This window comes from Podarcis pityusensis (genome assembly GCF_964106645.2).
Source record: "Podarcis pityusensis genome assembly, chromosome: 8".
Taxonomy (NCBI): domain Eukaryota; kingdom Metazoa; phylum Chordata; class Lepidosauria; order Squamata; family Lacertidae; genus Podarcis; species Podarcis pityusensis.
This window is the reverse complement of record NC_138033.1, coordinates 32928958-32945220: the sequence shown is the minus strand read 5'-3', so window position 1 is coordinate 32945220 and position 16263 is coordinate 32928958. Positions and strand designations below refer to the sequence as shown.

The 16263-nt window shown below is 47.9% G+C and overlaps 2 protein-coding genes across 2 annotated transcripts in view; both read right to left on the bottom strand.

Moving 5' to 3' along the window:
* The window catches only part of FNDC5 (fibronectin type III domain containing 5), a 193438-nt gene that overhangs the window by 127273 nt on the left and 49902 nt on the right, over positions 1–16263 (bottom strand). The gene's annotated exons all lie outside the window — the stretch shown is intronic.
* On the bottom strand, positions 980–16234 carry YARS1 (tyrosyl-tRNA synthetase 1). Its single transcript, XM_081019680.1, has 14 exons — positions 16136–16234; positions 15042–15130; positions 13030–13176; positions 12505–12680; positions 10847–10976; positions 9586–9666; positions 8826–8918; positions 7520–7655; positions 5299–5384; positions 4518–4653; positions 3435–3532; positions 2984–3177; positions 2654–2795; positions 980–1622 (listed from the first exon to the last, which is right to left on the bottom strand). Exons 2-14 carry the CDS (start codon positions 15096–15098, stop codon positions 1512–1514), a joined length of 1587 nt encoding a protein of 528 aa, XP_080875806.1. The 5' UTR covers positions 15099–15130; positions 16136–16234; the 3' UTR covers positions 980–1511.

The window sequence follows — 16263 nt, the reverse complement described above, 5'->3', positions numbered from 1 at the left end:
CACAGTAAATATTTCTTATGGAATAAGCTGAAGTGAAGGCCCAAGACAGGTGTTGATCATAATGTGAGCTGTGCACAGGTGGGCTGTAGCGAGCGAGCGAGCTACCACCATTCCTGTGGAGCCTCCTTTTATTGAGACAAACATGCAAGCTAGGCAAATACATTTTTGGGCCCTTTACACATCTTCCGTCCCGAAATCGTGGGGTGGTACAGAGCTATTTTGGCACCTCTTCCACAGCGTCATTTTCCCCTTGCACAGTGTATGACGTAGGAGACAAAAGGTCTCAGGGAAAAACTTACAGACAGGACACCGCTGACACTGAGACTGCAAAAGGTCAGACATGGGTGGAACGATGTACCAGACAGCTGTGGCTTGTCTGGGGGGGGGGGTTCCCTGCACCCCAAGGTCACGCATGCAGGCAGATTGTGGCTGCCTGCTGGTGGGGAAGTGTGCTCCCTCCGGACCCCACTCCCCACTCCGCGATATCCCTACATAAGCTTCTATAACCTACATGCACAAAACGTTCTCCTTGTGCAGATAGATTCATGGTAAAAGGTAGAGACAGATGGCCTTGAGTTTGGACACTTCTACCAGGAAAAAAGTGTTCCTGGTTTGCTTTTTATGGCAGCTACTCCAGCTCCTCACGTCTCTCTCTCACACACGCTATCTGCCTTTGCCAACCTGGTAACCTGCAGATATTCTAACCTACAACATCCATCAGCCCAATCAAAATTGTCCAAAACATCTAGAGGCACCAGGATGGGGGAGTCCGACTTAAAGTACTACAAGACTCTTAGCTATAAAACATGCCCATCCCTCTGCTAGTTAAACAACCAGTTTAACTACAACTACATGGGGTATTTATCACCTTGTGCCATTTCCCTGTGAAAAATGAACTATTTGATCCGTTACCAAGCATGTTAGAAAGCAAGTCATCTTGGGCTGAATGCACCTGCTACCACAGAAAAGCACCAGGAACCACATGGTGTGACCATTTTATTTGGGGAAATGACAGATGATTTGGAATTCAGTGTTTATGCCAGATGGACCTAACCGTTGCCAATCTGGTAAGAGATCCTGTCCAAATTTTGCCAGCCTGAGTCCGAGCTCAACATCATAGACCTTCTGTTTTAAGCAGAGTATGACAAACATCCTGGAAGGCATGTGGACCAACCCATCATAAGAGGGCAGATCTGTGCCAGCAGCATTTCCTTTTTCTCCTACAACATCTGGAGAGGTTTCCATCACTGTCAGAAGGACAAGGCCATTGGCTCTTTTCTCCTCATTATAAATAAGACGTGCCTGGAGAGAGGGCCTCATTGCACTGGCCACCTGCTTCTAGGTGCCCTTCCCCATTCTGTCCATGTCAAAAGATGGAAGCCATGTCAATTTTTTCATGGGTCAGGTCCAGCTGGGTTGGAATCTCATGGCTGGGAGTGCAATGTAAGTATGGAGGATGTTTGTCGGGCAATAACTGGCACGCATAAGCTGAAAGTGCGAGGCAGAGGCAGCTAGCGGATGCTGCCACTTTTCAGAGTTTTGCAGGTGAGGTTCCCCAGTTTGGTCATTAAGTTCTTCCCCTTCCACTGGGCCACAGAAGCCTCAGAAATTTGGAAGTCGGCCTGAGAAGAGAAAGAACAGGCAGGGTGATTTCTCCAGTCCTGTCATGCTGAGGGGCCACAGCTTTGTGGCAGAATACTTGACAGTGAAGACCCCAGGTTCAATCCCTGGCAGGTCCAGAAAAGACTTCTAATCAGGAATCCTGCAGAACTGCTGTCAGCCAGTATAGGCAATAGTGAGTAGGATGTACCAAATGTTTGATACAATAGGAGGAATAGCAGGAACAGCCTCCTATGTTGACATCGGCTTTGGCTGGCCTGGTGCTCTTCAGATGTTCCAGACTACAAGAGTTCCAGGCAGCTGAGGGAACTTGTAGTTTAAAACAACTGGAGGGCACCAGGTGCACACAGGCTTGTCTACCTTAGTTAAACATGGTGGACAAGGGAAGCCAGACCTTACTAGCTTAGAGGAGGAGGAGGAGGTGACAACCTCCTTGATCCTTTTGAGCAAATGTTATTTTCATTCTAAAATATTCACATACTACAGCCATATATTATCAAGCTAACCAACACACCGCCCACTCCTTCATTAACTGCTTGGGACTGCTTTTATTCTTACATTTAAAAAAATGTATTAGATTCTCTCTCCAGTTTAAAAATGCCTAATGGGGCACCAGCGTTTTGTTTTATGAAAAGAAGTTGCAGGAATAGGTTAATCAGAGCCCCCAAATTTTGCACCAGTTGGAAGGCTCAGTTCTCCATATTTAAAAAGATCAGGGTCCACTTACCCTTTTTGCAGAATCTGTGCTGCTCCCTAATAGTACGAGACAACCCTCTGCAGGCACGGCACACAGCTCTGAAGCCTTTTCTACCTGCCCTGCAGCAGAAACTCTGCCCTCCTGCAAGGGCGGTGATTTAGGATTGCAGAGCAATTCCTGGACTAAGGAATGTCTGGCTTTGCTTTAAGCCAGTGTGCCTCATGCTGGTTGGAGCCAACAGGAGTAGTAGTCCCCAAAACACCTGGAGGGCACACAGTTGCTCAGCTGCCCAATATGGAGGTATCTGCCACTCGGAGGAGCCTCTTCCCTGCTCACCTGCAGCTTCTCAAAGACCTTTTTCTTGGGTTTCAGCTCCTCATCAGGCTGGCCTTCTTCGTAGCCCTCCACAAACACCCGCTCACCGGGGCAGGAGCCGGCCGGGGGGTCCAAGGGCTCTATTTGGCAGGGCTCCCCAGCACTGGAAGAAGAGTATAATCATGTTAGCGGCAAGCAGGCTTCAGTCGGCCTCTTGCTTCGCCTAACAGGAAAACATAGCCAAGGGATAACTAATGCCTGCTTATGCCCCCAGTAAGTGGAACGTTGATCCATTTGCAGCCCCCTCTGCATGAGCCAAAGTCTGCCTGCCCTACTGCCCACTGCACACACCTGCAAGCGCAGAGCAGCATGGCCTGGGACTCCAGTCCCCGCATCTTCTGAGGCTTCAGGTTGCACACCAAGACCACCAGCCTGTCCTGCAGCTCCTCTTTGGGCACGTGCTCCACCAGCCCACTGACCACCGTCCGCGGCTCAGGCTCCCCCACATCAATCTTCTCCACGTACAGCGTGTTGGCATCAGGATGCTGCGAAGGGAGAAGGGCAGCGTCACAGCCCTTTTGTGAAAAGCTGAATGGCCCCCTCCAGGGTTGCAGGCATCCCGCAATCTCCCACGCACCCCAAGCCCAGTACAGAAGCCCAGGGAGCGTGATGGAGACCTCTGCACGCGCTCTCAAGAGTCCTGATGCCAGCACCCTTCTGTCAAGAAGAGCCCGCTTAGTCCTGCATCTTGCTCTCCCAGAGGCCAACCAATTGCCTCTAGGAAGCCCTCTGGCAGGCTTACCTTCTCTACGCTGAGCACTCTGCCAACACGAAGGTCCACCCGAGATGGCACCACTTCCTCCGGGTCAGAGTTCTTCGTGGGGCCTTTCGCTGAAGGCTCTGCAGACAGGGAAGGGAAGGGAGGTTTTTAGGGGAGCTGCAGTTGCAAAGACTGGCAGCAGCCTGGAAAGACTAGGCCTCAAAAACGGTGTTGGACAGAAGAATGATAGATGGGAAATGGACAGCCCTGTGAGAAAAGCAGGGTAGAGAGGATCTTCCTGGTGTGGGAGGCTGGGAGAAGAGGGGCAAGCTCCCAGGTCGGAGCTGGGAGGGTTCACTCTTTTGTGGGTAGAATATGGGGTAGGATCCAGTTGTGACAGAGGGCTTTTTATTTGCTTTTTCCTCTTTATTTTCTTTCTTATTCTTTGTTTTTTAAAATCTTTTCTCTTTAGATTAGCTTGGCTTTTATTGTATTTTATATGGGAAACTTGCAATAAAAATTGATTTTTAAAAAAAGATGCTGGTATCCTCTTGCATGAGCAAGAGGAGATGAGGGTGGGATGAGGAGGAGAATTAAAGCAACATGAAGGCATGGGAAACCGAGTGGTGCAAACGACCCAAGTAACTGAGCAGGAGTCTATTTCAGAGAGAACTCAGACTCACGTCCAGTGTTTGCATATGCCAAAAAGGACCAAGACAGACAAGGGGGTCTGGCCAATCAAAGTGAACCCAGGAACGAGCCACGCCACAGGAGAGGCGCTTAGCAGGCCCACTTGCTTTGCAGACAGCGAAGGAGGCAAGTCAGATCTTCCAGACCCGGGCAGGGCCTAGTGGGGGCAGAGCAGCATCTGCATCAGCCTGCCAAAAAGAACTTGCAGGGCTCTTGGTCTCAGAGAGTGCCAGGGCATCTGTGGGAAGCTCTGGAGCCTCAGGGGTGGAGCCCCTGCTTTCCATGCAGAAGATCCCAGGTTCAATCCCAAGCAGCATCTCCTCCAGGGAGGGCTGGGAATGCCAGCCCCTGCTTAAAACCCCGGAGAACCTCTGCTAGCCAGGGTCAACAGTACTGAACTAGATGGACCAACGGCAGATGCCTTTCAGCCCTTACTTGCTTTGGATGGATCAGGATACGCAGAGCTGGCCAGTTTCTTCATTTGTGAGCTGCTGAACTTTTCTCTGATGGGCTCAAGGAGCTTGTTCAAGGCCACCTCCACAGAGTTCTTCAAGTCCCCAGGGTGGACAACCTGCACCCACGGAGGAAGATGGAGACCCAGTTAGTCCTACTCTCCCTAGAGGGTTCCCACCAGTCCCCTGCGCCGTTCCGAACAGTGGGTGCAAATCCCAAAGCACAATCTGGTGGGCAGCACCCAGCAGAATGGATGAGAGTGGTGTAAAATGAAAGCCAATGGGGCTTCATGGGAAAAACATTCCACATATTGCTCAGTTGGTAAGACAGAAATTAAAAGAGGCAGAGAGTCTGATTTATGCAGAACAGCAATGTTTCTGTACATCCGACCTATGCAAATTCTGTGAGAATGTCTGGTTTGAATTCATTACGACTGCAGAGTTGTTACTTTAGGGGATGTGCAACACAATTCTTTGTCAGTCTAGAGCCCCTCCCTGTGACTCAGCTTCCCCTCACGGGCCTCTGATGCAACCCCCCGGGGGGGCATGCAGAGCAAAAGGTCGGGGTCTCCCACCACCAACACACAACTGCTGCCAGGTCTCAGAATCTGCCTGGCAGGATAGCCCAAGCCCTTCATGCAAGTACAGCAGAGCTGTTCCATGAGGAGGTGCTTCCCACATACAAACCAACAGCAAGGACCCCAGGAGCCCCCCCCCCCGGCAGCTGGCCACCTCCCTACCCCACCCGCATCCCAGTGTGTCACCTGGTCAGCAAAGTCTTTCTCGAGGTCTCCGTAGTGGGTGTAAGTTTTATTCCCTCCCCACTTCTCATCTCGAAGAATCACAAACTCTGCAGCAGGGGAAAAGAAAGATTTGAAGATCCGCGTTAACAGTGGTGTACATTTGAGGAGTCACAACAACACTGCAGATGTGGGGAGTTAGTATCCAAGGTCCTCAAAATGTCAGTTTTTTAAAAAGCTTCAAAGCCCTTCAGGTTGCAGGGGACACACTGATGATGACGAAGGAGGCCAAGACCAAGGACATCATGTTCCCTTCCCTGCCCTCCCCCCTAGCAGCAGCTAGGTAAATCCCTGTTCTTCCTTGAGCACATGCCCACAAAAAGTATTTCAATGGAGCTGATGGCGAAGTAGATGGATCCTCTGTCTGGCTGACTTACTCCCAAGTATAAGTGGGTCTAGAAAGGGTTTGAGGCCCCGAATGTCAGGATGGACTGGTCACCCTCATGTACGTTCCAGTTCTGGATGATGCATGTTCAGCAGAACAAATTGGTATGGGCTGTTAGGGGGGCAGGGACGATGGTCATGGGCAGGGAAGACAAGCCCTACAAGGAAAGGGCAAAAAAACCCTGGGCATGTTTAGCCTGGAGGAGATTTGAGTGGGGATGCGACAGCCCTTTCAAACACCTATGATGTATTTCTCACACACATGCAGAGCAGAGGCAAAGGTTTGTTCTTTGCTGCTGCCCAGAAGCCAGAGCTCATGTTGCAGGAGGGGAGGGTTTGGGTAGCATGCTAGGATAAAGAGCATTTTGAGAATGGAGCCAAAGAGCTAGAGGGATGGGTGGATTTCCCTGGCCAAGAGGTCTTCAGACAGAGGCCATCTGCCTAGCTTGGACATTCTGGTATGGAGCAAGGGATGGACCAGCTGGCATCCAGGGTCCCTCCAGCTCTGTGATGCTACGGCTTCCCTTCACAGGAAAGGAACTGGCCTGCATTCAAGCACCACACAGACCCTCCATGGTGCCACTAAAATGCCCTTTTAGTGATTAAAAGGGAGCCTTTCCATCCCACCCATTAGAGAAGCGAAACCGCCAGACGTAACCAGCAGGGATGCTGAATTTTTCAACTTTCAAATTCCAAAAAGGAAGGGTGCTAAAATGTTGTAACATGACTTGGGAATTCAAAAGATATTTTGGTTAAATGAATAGAATTTAGTTTTGCCTGGTATGTAAAATATGTGTAAAATTGCATAGAAATCATTAAAAATGATGGCCAATCTACTTGCTGTTATTAATATTAAGCATTACCTGATGTTTTCAGAAGGCAAAATTAAAATAATTTGATTTTCCAAAAACAGTTTATGTGCTTCATCGTCAAATGTAGACTTACCAAGCGAAAAAGAATACCGTATTTTTCGCCCCATAGGACGCACCTAGTTTTTTTTTGGGGGGGGGGAAATAAAGGGGAAAAAATTATTTCCCCCCCAGGCACGGGGCTGGCGCGGGGGAAGCCCGAGCTTCCCCCGACCCCAGCCCCCAGAACAGCCTGCTATCCGCAAGCCTAGGGAGCCGCGCCGGTCTCCCCAGGCTTGCAGAGAGCTGTGCGAAGCCCAGGAGCGCTCTTCAGCATGCCCCAGGCTTCCGAGTGCAGGCAGCTCTGCGCGCCCCTCTGGAGCCCGGAGCGAAGCCGCGCCGGGCTCCCAAAGGTTGCGCAGAGCTGCGCGCCGCCCAGGAGTGCAGGCAGTTCTGCACAAACCTCCGGAGCCCGGCGCGGCTTCGCGCCAGGCTCCAGAGGGTTGCGCAGGGCTTCATGAAGCCTGGAGAGCGAGAGGGGTCGGTGCGTACCGACCCCTCTCGCTTTCCAGGCTTCAGCGAAAGCCTGTATTCGCCCCATAGGACGCACACACATTTCCCCTTCATTTTTGAAGGGGAAAAAGTGTGTCCTATAGGGCGAAAAATACGGTAGATTCTAATTCCTCATACCAAGAACATAGTTTTAAGACCCCTCATTGAAGAAATTTGAAAAAAAAACCAGTTTCACCCCCTAAAATGACATACCCTAATATTCAGGCTCTGCTACATACTTGGGGCTTCAGGTAAGCAGGGAGGGGACACAGGTGGAAGATGAAGGGATGTGACCCAGCTCTTCACCTCTAGATTGGCCTTTCAGCCAATCAGGTTGCCTGCTACTCCCCATAATAAAATCCCCTAGCTCCTCCCCCTTTTTGCTGTTTGGAGACACTTACCTGATCTGAGTGGGAAGAGGACATGCTTGATGAAGGACAAGACTCCATTGTTCTCTACATTCCCTGGCTCACAAAAGGCCTTCTTGAGCTTCTTCTTCACATCCTCCTTTCGATCCAAGAGATCAATCTTGGACTCCTGGATGAGGGAAGGGAGGGGATGCTCCATGAATTAGCTCCCAGGCACAGCAGGCCACAGAAGTGAACTGGGACTAGTCAGTTTTTCACAGACGGAGGAATCATCTTGAGATGGAAAGAGCCTGGGACCACAGCTACAACTTTTAGCCCACCTATCTGCTAGAGCAAATCCTTTTGAGTTAAAGGATTTAACTGGATTAACTGACCAGCAGACTTTCCATTTTTACATAAACGCAACAGACCTCACCAATCTGGTGCCCTCCAGATGCTTCAGACATCATCTTTGTGCTGGCTGGGGCTGATGGGAATTGTAGTCCCAAGCATCTAAGAGCAGAAGGCACCAAGGCGGCAAAGACGGATTTGCGAAAACCATGAAGCGTGAACATCACCTTGGAATATTGTGTTCTAGTTTTTTCTCAATTGACACTAGATAATTCAGTGCAATTCTGTTACAATTGATTTTGACAGCTCGATGACTATGCTCTTTAGCAATGAAACGTCGGATTACCGGAATGACGTCTGAGCACTGAACCACTGGTATATCACAAGTGGACTCTTTATTACTGCTTTTGTAATTGTTCAAGATAAAATATATTTTGGAAAGAGAGGAAATGAGCACTGAACCACAGATATATTACAAGTGAACGCTTTATTTACTGTGTCTGCTATTGTTTAAGATAAGAAACTACTTTTGTCATTTTTATGGACGTTTATTGTTTACAGATAGCTGCCTTGGTGATATTATTTTGCATGGATTGCAGTAGTCATTGTATCACCACCCTGTTCCTAGTTTTTTCTCAAGCAGGGCATCCTCAACACAGATGCCTGCTGCTCCCTCCCCACCCCTCTTAACCCCCGGGCTCCCAACCAGAGTGTGATGCTCAAAACTGCCAAGTAGGAAATAACTTAGGTGGTGCTTTAGGATCTCTTTATGGTCACCAGTTACTTAATTTTCAAATTGAATCTTTTACTACCAGAGGTAGAATATTGCTTTCGGATGAGTTATCCTATTTCCTTTTTCCTTTCTGTAATGCTGAAGTATTTCAAAGACTAGAAAAAAGAAAAAGAACCCTGCCAATGGGGACTGTTGGCAAGGCATCCCTGCACATTTTAAGAACTCCTCCTTGCAGGATTTGGCTGCTAGGGGCAGGAGTCAAGCTGAAGAACCCACCTCTTCTGAAGAACTCATCTTGCTGCCTGTCAGTCCTGGCACCATGGGGTTCATCAGGTGGATGCGCTTGGCATAGCCCAAGGAGGGGAGGTACTAGAGAGAAACAAACATACAGGGATTTAAAACAAAGGCTGAAGATGGAGGGAAAGTGGGATGTTCAAGTGTATTATCTGCCTCCCTGAAACCCAATACCTTCTCTGTGGACTGCAGTTTACACTGTACAGTGGTGCCCCGCAAGACAAATGCCTCGCAAGACGAAAAACTCGCTAGATGAAAGAGTTTTCCGTTTTTTGAGTCGTTCCGCAAGACGAATTTCCCTATGGGCTTGCTTCGCAAGACGAAACGTCTTGCGAGTTCTTGCGAGTTTGTTTCCTTTTTCTTAAAGCCGCTAAGCCGTTAATAGCCGCTAAGCCGCTAATAGCCGTGCTTCGCAAGACGAAAAAACCGCAAGACGAAGAGACTCGCGGAACGGATTAATTTCGTCTTGCGAGGCACCACTGTATTCTGACACAGCACATTTTCCATATCCTAGTAGGTTCTGCCCCCATGTTAACCAGCCAGGGGGAAACAGGGAGAGAAAGGAGGTGCCTTTTGCATTTTCCACCTCAAGACCCAAAATATCCATGTCTAGCTTACCCTGGGGGTGCAGCATGTGATCAAAGGGAACACAGGTTTAGCTAGCTGAACCATCCAGGGGCCTTCAACACCAATCGCACAGCGCTCCGAAGAGGCAGCCAGGCAAGTGTCTCATTCTTCTCACCTTCTCTGCAAAAGTGAAGATTTTCCTCTGATCCACTCCTCCAAACTGCGCATCGACTTTGAGGTACTCTTCATCCAGTGCCTGTGGGGACACACAAGCATAAATAACTCCCTGCAGACCCCACTGGTTTGGGCAGACTGGTTGCTTCTTTCCTGCCCCAGGGATACCCCGGGGCACTAGCATCTCTTGTGGCTGAGGGACCCAGAGACAAACTGTGAAGAAAACAAGAATTCCACCTCTGGTCCAAGCACAACCCACTTCCCAGATTAGGATTTTATTCCACAGGCTTCAGGCTGAGTGAAGCAAGCACCTGGCATCCTCTTAGGTCCTCCACTAGTCTGTTCCTGAAGCATATTGATCTTGGCAAATTGATACTTCACATATCAAGAGACTTCAGAACTATGTTCATAAAAATACCTGCCACGAAACAGGTGCACCCCAACCCTCACGAGGCATGGTGTCTCCACAAATAGAACCATCCATACTTACTGGATCTTTTACTTTCTTCCTACCCATCCCTTTTCATAAGTGGAAGAATAGCACAACTTATGGAAACACACATGCAGTGGTATCTTGGTTAAGAACAGCTTAGTTTATGAACAACTTGGATTAAGAATGCTGCAAATCCAGAAGTAGGTGTTTTGGTTTGTGAACTTTGCCTTTGAAGAAGAACATGTTTCACTTCCTGTTGAGTGTGTTCCATTTTTAAATTGAGTCCCCTGCTGCTATGGGAATGATTGCCTTGGTTTAAGAATGGACTTCTGGAATGGATTAAGTTCGTAAACCAAGGTACCACTGTATGGCCTTGGGCATTTGAGGATATTCATTCTGAGCTTTGGTAGGTAAAGGGACCCCTGACCGTTAGGTCCAGTCGTGGACGACTCTGGGGTTGTGGCGCTCATCTCGCTTTATTGACCAAGGGAGCCGGCGTACAGCTTCCGGGCCATGTGGCCAGCATGACTAAGCCGCTTCTGGCGAACCAGAGCAGCGCACGGAAATGCCGCTTACCTTCCTGCCTTACCTATTTATCTACTTGCACTTTGACGTGCTTTCAAACTGCTAGGTTGGCAGGAGCAGGGACCAAACAATGGGAGCTCACCCCGTTGTGGGGATTCGAACTGCCAACCTTCTGATCGGCAAGCCCTAGGCTCTGTGGTTTAACCCACAGCGCCACCCATTTCCCTTGAGCTATGGTAGCCAAGAGCAAAAGAAGCCCACATCTCTTCCCCCTGCCTCCTCCATGATGACGTTAAACAGGTACCTGCAGTCCTGGATAGAGGAGGCCACTGAGTAACGGATGCTCCACCTGCTTGACCACTTCTGCCCCGGCTTTCTTGGCATCATGTTGGGTGACGACAGAGGACAGGCGGTAAACATCCAGCGTGTATTCTCTAAATAGAAAAGGCAGGAAGTGTGGTGAAATGTCCTTCCCTTTCGAGAACTACAAGGTTAGGAGCCTTACTATTTGCAGGTGGATCAGATGTAATGTTAAGGACATAATGTGAGGTTGGCTGCTGGATCGGGACGAAGGGGGCCCATCTAGTCCAGCTTCCTGTTCTCACAGTGACCAGACGGAGGCCCCAGTGGGGAGCCCAGAAGAGGGACCTGAGAACAGCAACGCTGTGTATGTTTCCCAGCAACTGGCATTCAGGGGGTATGCTGCCTCCGACAGTGGGGGCAGAACACAGCCATCAGGGTTAGTAGTCACTGACAGTCTTCTCTTCCATGAATGTGTCCAGTCCTCTCCTAAAACTAATCAAGTTGGTAGCTCTGACTGCCTCTTGTGGGAGAGAATCTGGTCTCTGTCTCTCCTCTACCCACCCTGTGCAGATGAGGCGACAATGGAGATGGGGGAAAAAAAATCTCTATGCATCTCTCTCGTTTATGCATAATTTTATATGTCTCTATGCCGTCTCCTTTTACTGGCACAACTTTTCTTCACAGGGGAGTCACTCTGATTATTTTCTGAAAGTTTTCTAACCCTACAATATCCTTTATGAGGTGAGACAATGAGAATAGCACACATTATTCCAAATGTGGCCACACCGTAGATTTGTATAATTGCATTATGCTATTGGCAGTTTTGTTTTCAGTTCCCTTCATAATGATCCCTAGCATGGAATTTCACAGCTTTTTCACAGCTGGGTTGGCATCATGAGTCATACATGAAATGAATATTTCTTTGCCCCAATGTGTATCACTTTACTCCAGTTTGAACTGAACTGCATTGGACGTTCTGCTGCCCATTCACTCAGTATGCAGAGGCCCTTTGGGAGCTTCCACAATCTCATTTTGTTTTAACTAACCTGAACAGTTTATGCCTGAACCCAGTCAGACTGTGGTTAGCCTTAACTATGGCAGTTAGTTGAAAACTGAAGCAAAAGCTCTCCATCTTCACCTTGCGGCTGTGCCAGAGGAGTGGGGACCACACAAGCCCAATGCTGATGAACGTAATACTAAGCTTAGCTTTTCATCCAAATCCCAACATTAAAATGGCCAAAGGACTGCCAGACAAATAAAATATTCAGTCTAGAGCTAAATATCAAGATGGAGGATTTCCTGGGAAAGGCATTCCTAATCCTAGACAGCACAACAGAGAAGGCACCAAATAAGCCCCACATAGTGGTGGGATATGCAGCGGGGCTTCTCTTGATGAGCTCAGAGAATCAGCAGACATGTGGCATTTTAAAAGAGAATGTGCAGCACCTTCAGTTTCTCCTATGCCACCTATGGGACTCTGGCAAATCTCCCCTTCCAAATCATCCAGTTGGCATCCAATTAAACCTTAGCAGGTTTAGGAACTTTTCTCAATGAAAACTTTAAAACCACCTGGGGAGTTCTTACAGGTGCTAATCCCTCTGACCAAGGAAGTTCCCATTTGTTGTTCTGCAGCTCCACACTGCCTCAAGACAAACTTACTTGCTAAGCTGATAGTCAGTCCCCCGGATGAACTTGAGCTTTTCCAGAGGCACACCTATGCTCTCCAGCATTGCCTTGATCACGTTCTCATAATATTGGGTGCGCAGTTCCAGAAGCTCCCATGGTGCCTTCATATTGTCGAGGTATCCATGGAGGTCAGCAAACAGAATTGTCACCTGAGAGAGAAGGGGTATATCAAGCAGGAGTGACTTGGCCTTAACCCTAACCCTTCCTCTATATGCACTTTGAGAACCAACAGGAGCTCAGACCAAATGCCTGCAGACCTAGATATGCCATCCCCAATCCAGAGCTGTCCAGATACTTTGGACTACAACTCCCATCAACTCCAACATAATTCAGCCATGCTGGCTGGGTGCCAGGTTGGAGAAGGCATGAATGGCATTCAGGGAAAATTTGCCTTCCAGAGGTCTTTGAAAGGCAGCAGATCCTCCCCACTAGGATGACTGCCCCATTGCTACTTGAAAGCAGCCAACAGACCAAATGTAAAGCAGAGCCCAGTCTCACCTCACATCCAGCCTTGAGGAAGTCTGCTATTTTGGTCATGGGTACAAAATAGGCTATATGAGGCTTGCCCGTCGTTGCTGTCCCCCAATATATCTTCACCTCCCGTTCTTTCAAGATGGCCTTCAGCTTATCCTCTCCAAGAACTTCCTGCAAGCAAAAGAGAGATGTGTTCAGCATATCAGCTGGAAAAGCAAGAAGCAAGTGAGAAGGGAGAGCTAGGGAAGCCAAAACCCTGCGATGCAAGGGGATATATTTTTATTTAAAACATTCATATTCCATCTTTTATTATCAGATTCTAGGGTGGTTTACAAAATATAATAAATGATATATATTAAAACAAGAATAACTCAAAACATCAATACAACACCCACAGTAGAAAAATATAAAATCACATTGAACAATAGGGGGCAGGTAAAGCACTAGATCAGCAATTCTCAAAGTGCAGAACATGAAACATAAATAATTAAATTCTCTTGAGAGCCCGAAGGATCCACTAATAGAGCAGGCATGGCTTATTCTCTGATATTGCCTCTTCCAATAAGCCTCTACTGGGGACAGATAATCCTGCCCCCAACCCTGCATTGGGCGTATCACAGTCATTCAATCACTTGCTCTCAGGAGAGGCAGGTGCATTGCTTTGGGCAATGAGTGACTTAAACATGGGAGTCATCCATTATAGTAGAGGAAAGTTTGCAGGTATGGTTGGGTAATGTTTGTCCTTTCAATTAGTAGTCACAAAGTGAGTCTTGTGTGACTCAACAGCTTGCTTCTACAGATGAACCTAACAAAATGACAGGCTTTTCCCATTACCTGTTCTGCATTCCTCTCTTTCTTTTAATGCTCAGGTTGAGCAGACATGCACCAGTGCAAATTGTAGGGAAAGCCCTATTGCTAACACATTACAACCTCATGAGATACCATCACAAGTGGCAAACCCAAGTGAAAAAGCAATAAACTAAGGTCAAACAGCAACCCAGCTCCACAACCACAGGAAACAGTTAAGACATCTGGTTTCTAATCCTCATTACCATACATGTTCCAAAGACTGGAGTAAGATATTAATAACCCAGTTCTTCTACCACAGACAAGCACGTCTGTGATTTGATGGAAAACCTTATTTGTACATGGGACCTATGAATCATCCAGAATTTTCAGGTTACCAGTAGGGCTGGGTGATATATCAATATATTGTCCCAAACTGGATTGAAGTCCATATTGTGGTATCGGTTTCATAATTTTTGATCTGACAATATATCATGAATCATGATGTGTGTGCTATGCAAAAAATCACAATGTGGGAGAAGCCATGAAGTCAACCAATGCCTCTAAATAGCTCCATCCTTATTTCAGAAATCGTGATATATCATGATGTTGAAAACCAGATATTGCTCAGCCTTAGTTACCAGACATCTGAGTCAACAAGGTACAATGTAAAAAATCTGGATTAGGAATAAGGTACTGTGGCAAATCAAGATCTACTCAAAGATGGCTGGATGATATGCTATGGGATTCAGACCCCTTTATCAACAGCAAAAAGTCCTCCAACCCACACAGCTGTCAGAATTCCTAATTTGTAGTAACTCAGATGTAGCTTTGTATTTGTATATGCCTAGCGTATCAGTGGGGAGGCACCAAGCACCAGAAGACTGTCCCCTAGAAATCTTAGTGTTGTGCCTAGCCCAAAGCTTTGTTTTCACACAAACTGCACTCAAGTTTTGAAATTTCTAATTCTCTGCCCAGAGAAATTCCATCCAGATACGAGGCTAGGGCATCTCATAGGGGAGAGGCTCCCAGTGTGAATAATTTGGGGTGGAAGAAGGCTTATTTTAGGAAGCAAATGTTCCCAATCCTTGTGTATTTATAACAAAATAAAATAATGGGGGGGTGTAATAAAAAACTTATTTTGGAGAACAGAGTGGGGCAAACCTTTGATGCTTATTCAAACTACTTTTGCACCCATATGTGGAATATTTTTTAAAAAGCCTCATTTCCAACCATTCCTACAGAAGTACCTGCAAATTTCGGGTGATCAAGTGATACTTCTCCTGTGCTGTCAGTTCATGCCCCATTGTGCCAGCAGTTGCTCACCCACCCTTATGAGCTGAAATTGGAAAAAGAAATGCATGTTAGGCAATCAAAGAAAAACAGGTGTAAGCATCAAGGAGGTCTCCTGCTTCCTCACCAGGCATTCCCAACACAAGCCAAATTTCTCCTCTCCCAATGGCAGAAGGTTAGGGGAAGAGAACAAGCCAGCAGAGTCTGATACAATTTCATGTCCCCACAAGGCAAGAGAAGGGGGTCAGAAACACCACATAACAGCTGAACCAGAAGCCTCCTTGTGCATGTCCCCCCCTTTATTTAATGGGGTGGTCTTGGTAAAAGAGAATCCCTAGGAATTCCTACATATTGCCTGTGTAAAGCAGAGGCTGCTGATCCCCACCTGAATCAAGTATGCTTAAAAAACAACAACCAAAAACAAACAAGGCAGGGGATCCTGGAAATGACAGGCCAGTTAGTTAAATTTCCCTTCTGGGCTCACTGGTGGAAAGCACTGTTGAATATACAATTACCCAGCAAAACCAGAATGGCTACTGCAAGGGTAAGTCTATTTCGGGAATCTATTAAGAGTTCTTTGAAAGCGTCAATTAAGCCTATAGATAGATCCCGATCAGTCTCAAGGTGATTTGCGATTAAAACAACTGAAAATGCCACGATCACTTGCCACCCTCATCCATGAATTTGTCTGATTTATTAGTATCACTGCTATTATGTAAAGCAGTGCTTTTATCCCGCTCTCCTCTAAGGGGGGTGGGGGAGTCTCCCAGGGCAGATAGCAGGCCCTAACCTCTGGGTTGCAATCTGAAAGAAACGGCAAAAAAGGAAAAAGAACTGAGGAGGGGTTGGAAAAAGAAGCAGCAAAATCAGGCCCTGGGTCCGCCTTCAAATCCCCTTCAAAGCAATCAGCCCATATGGTGGCAGCGAGTCCCACATACTAACTCGGGGCCTTCCACGCCATCCCTCGTTATCTCCCCTCCCCCCACCTACCCCTCCTTGGGCGCCGGGGGGCTCCCAATGCCCCCCTCCCTCCCTCCCTCCGCTCCCTCACCTTTCCTCTCTCTCTCTCTGACACACGCCAGCCGGGGTCTGCCTCCGCGTTGCATCAGCTTCCTCGCTCTCGGCGCTCTGCTTGCCAGCCTGGTGGCCTCTGCCCCGCCCCGAGACTGGAAGGGAGGG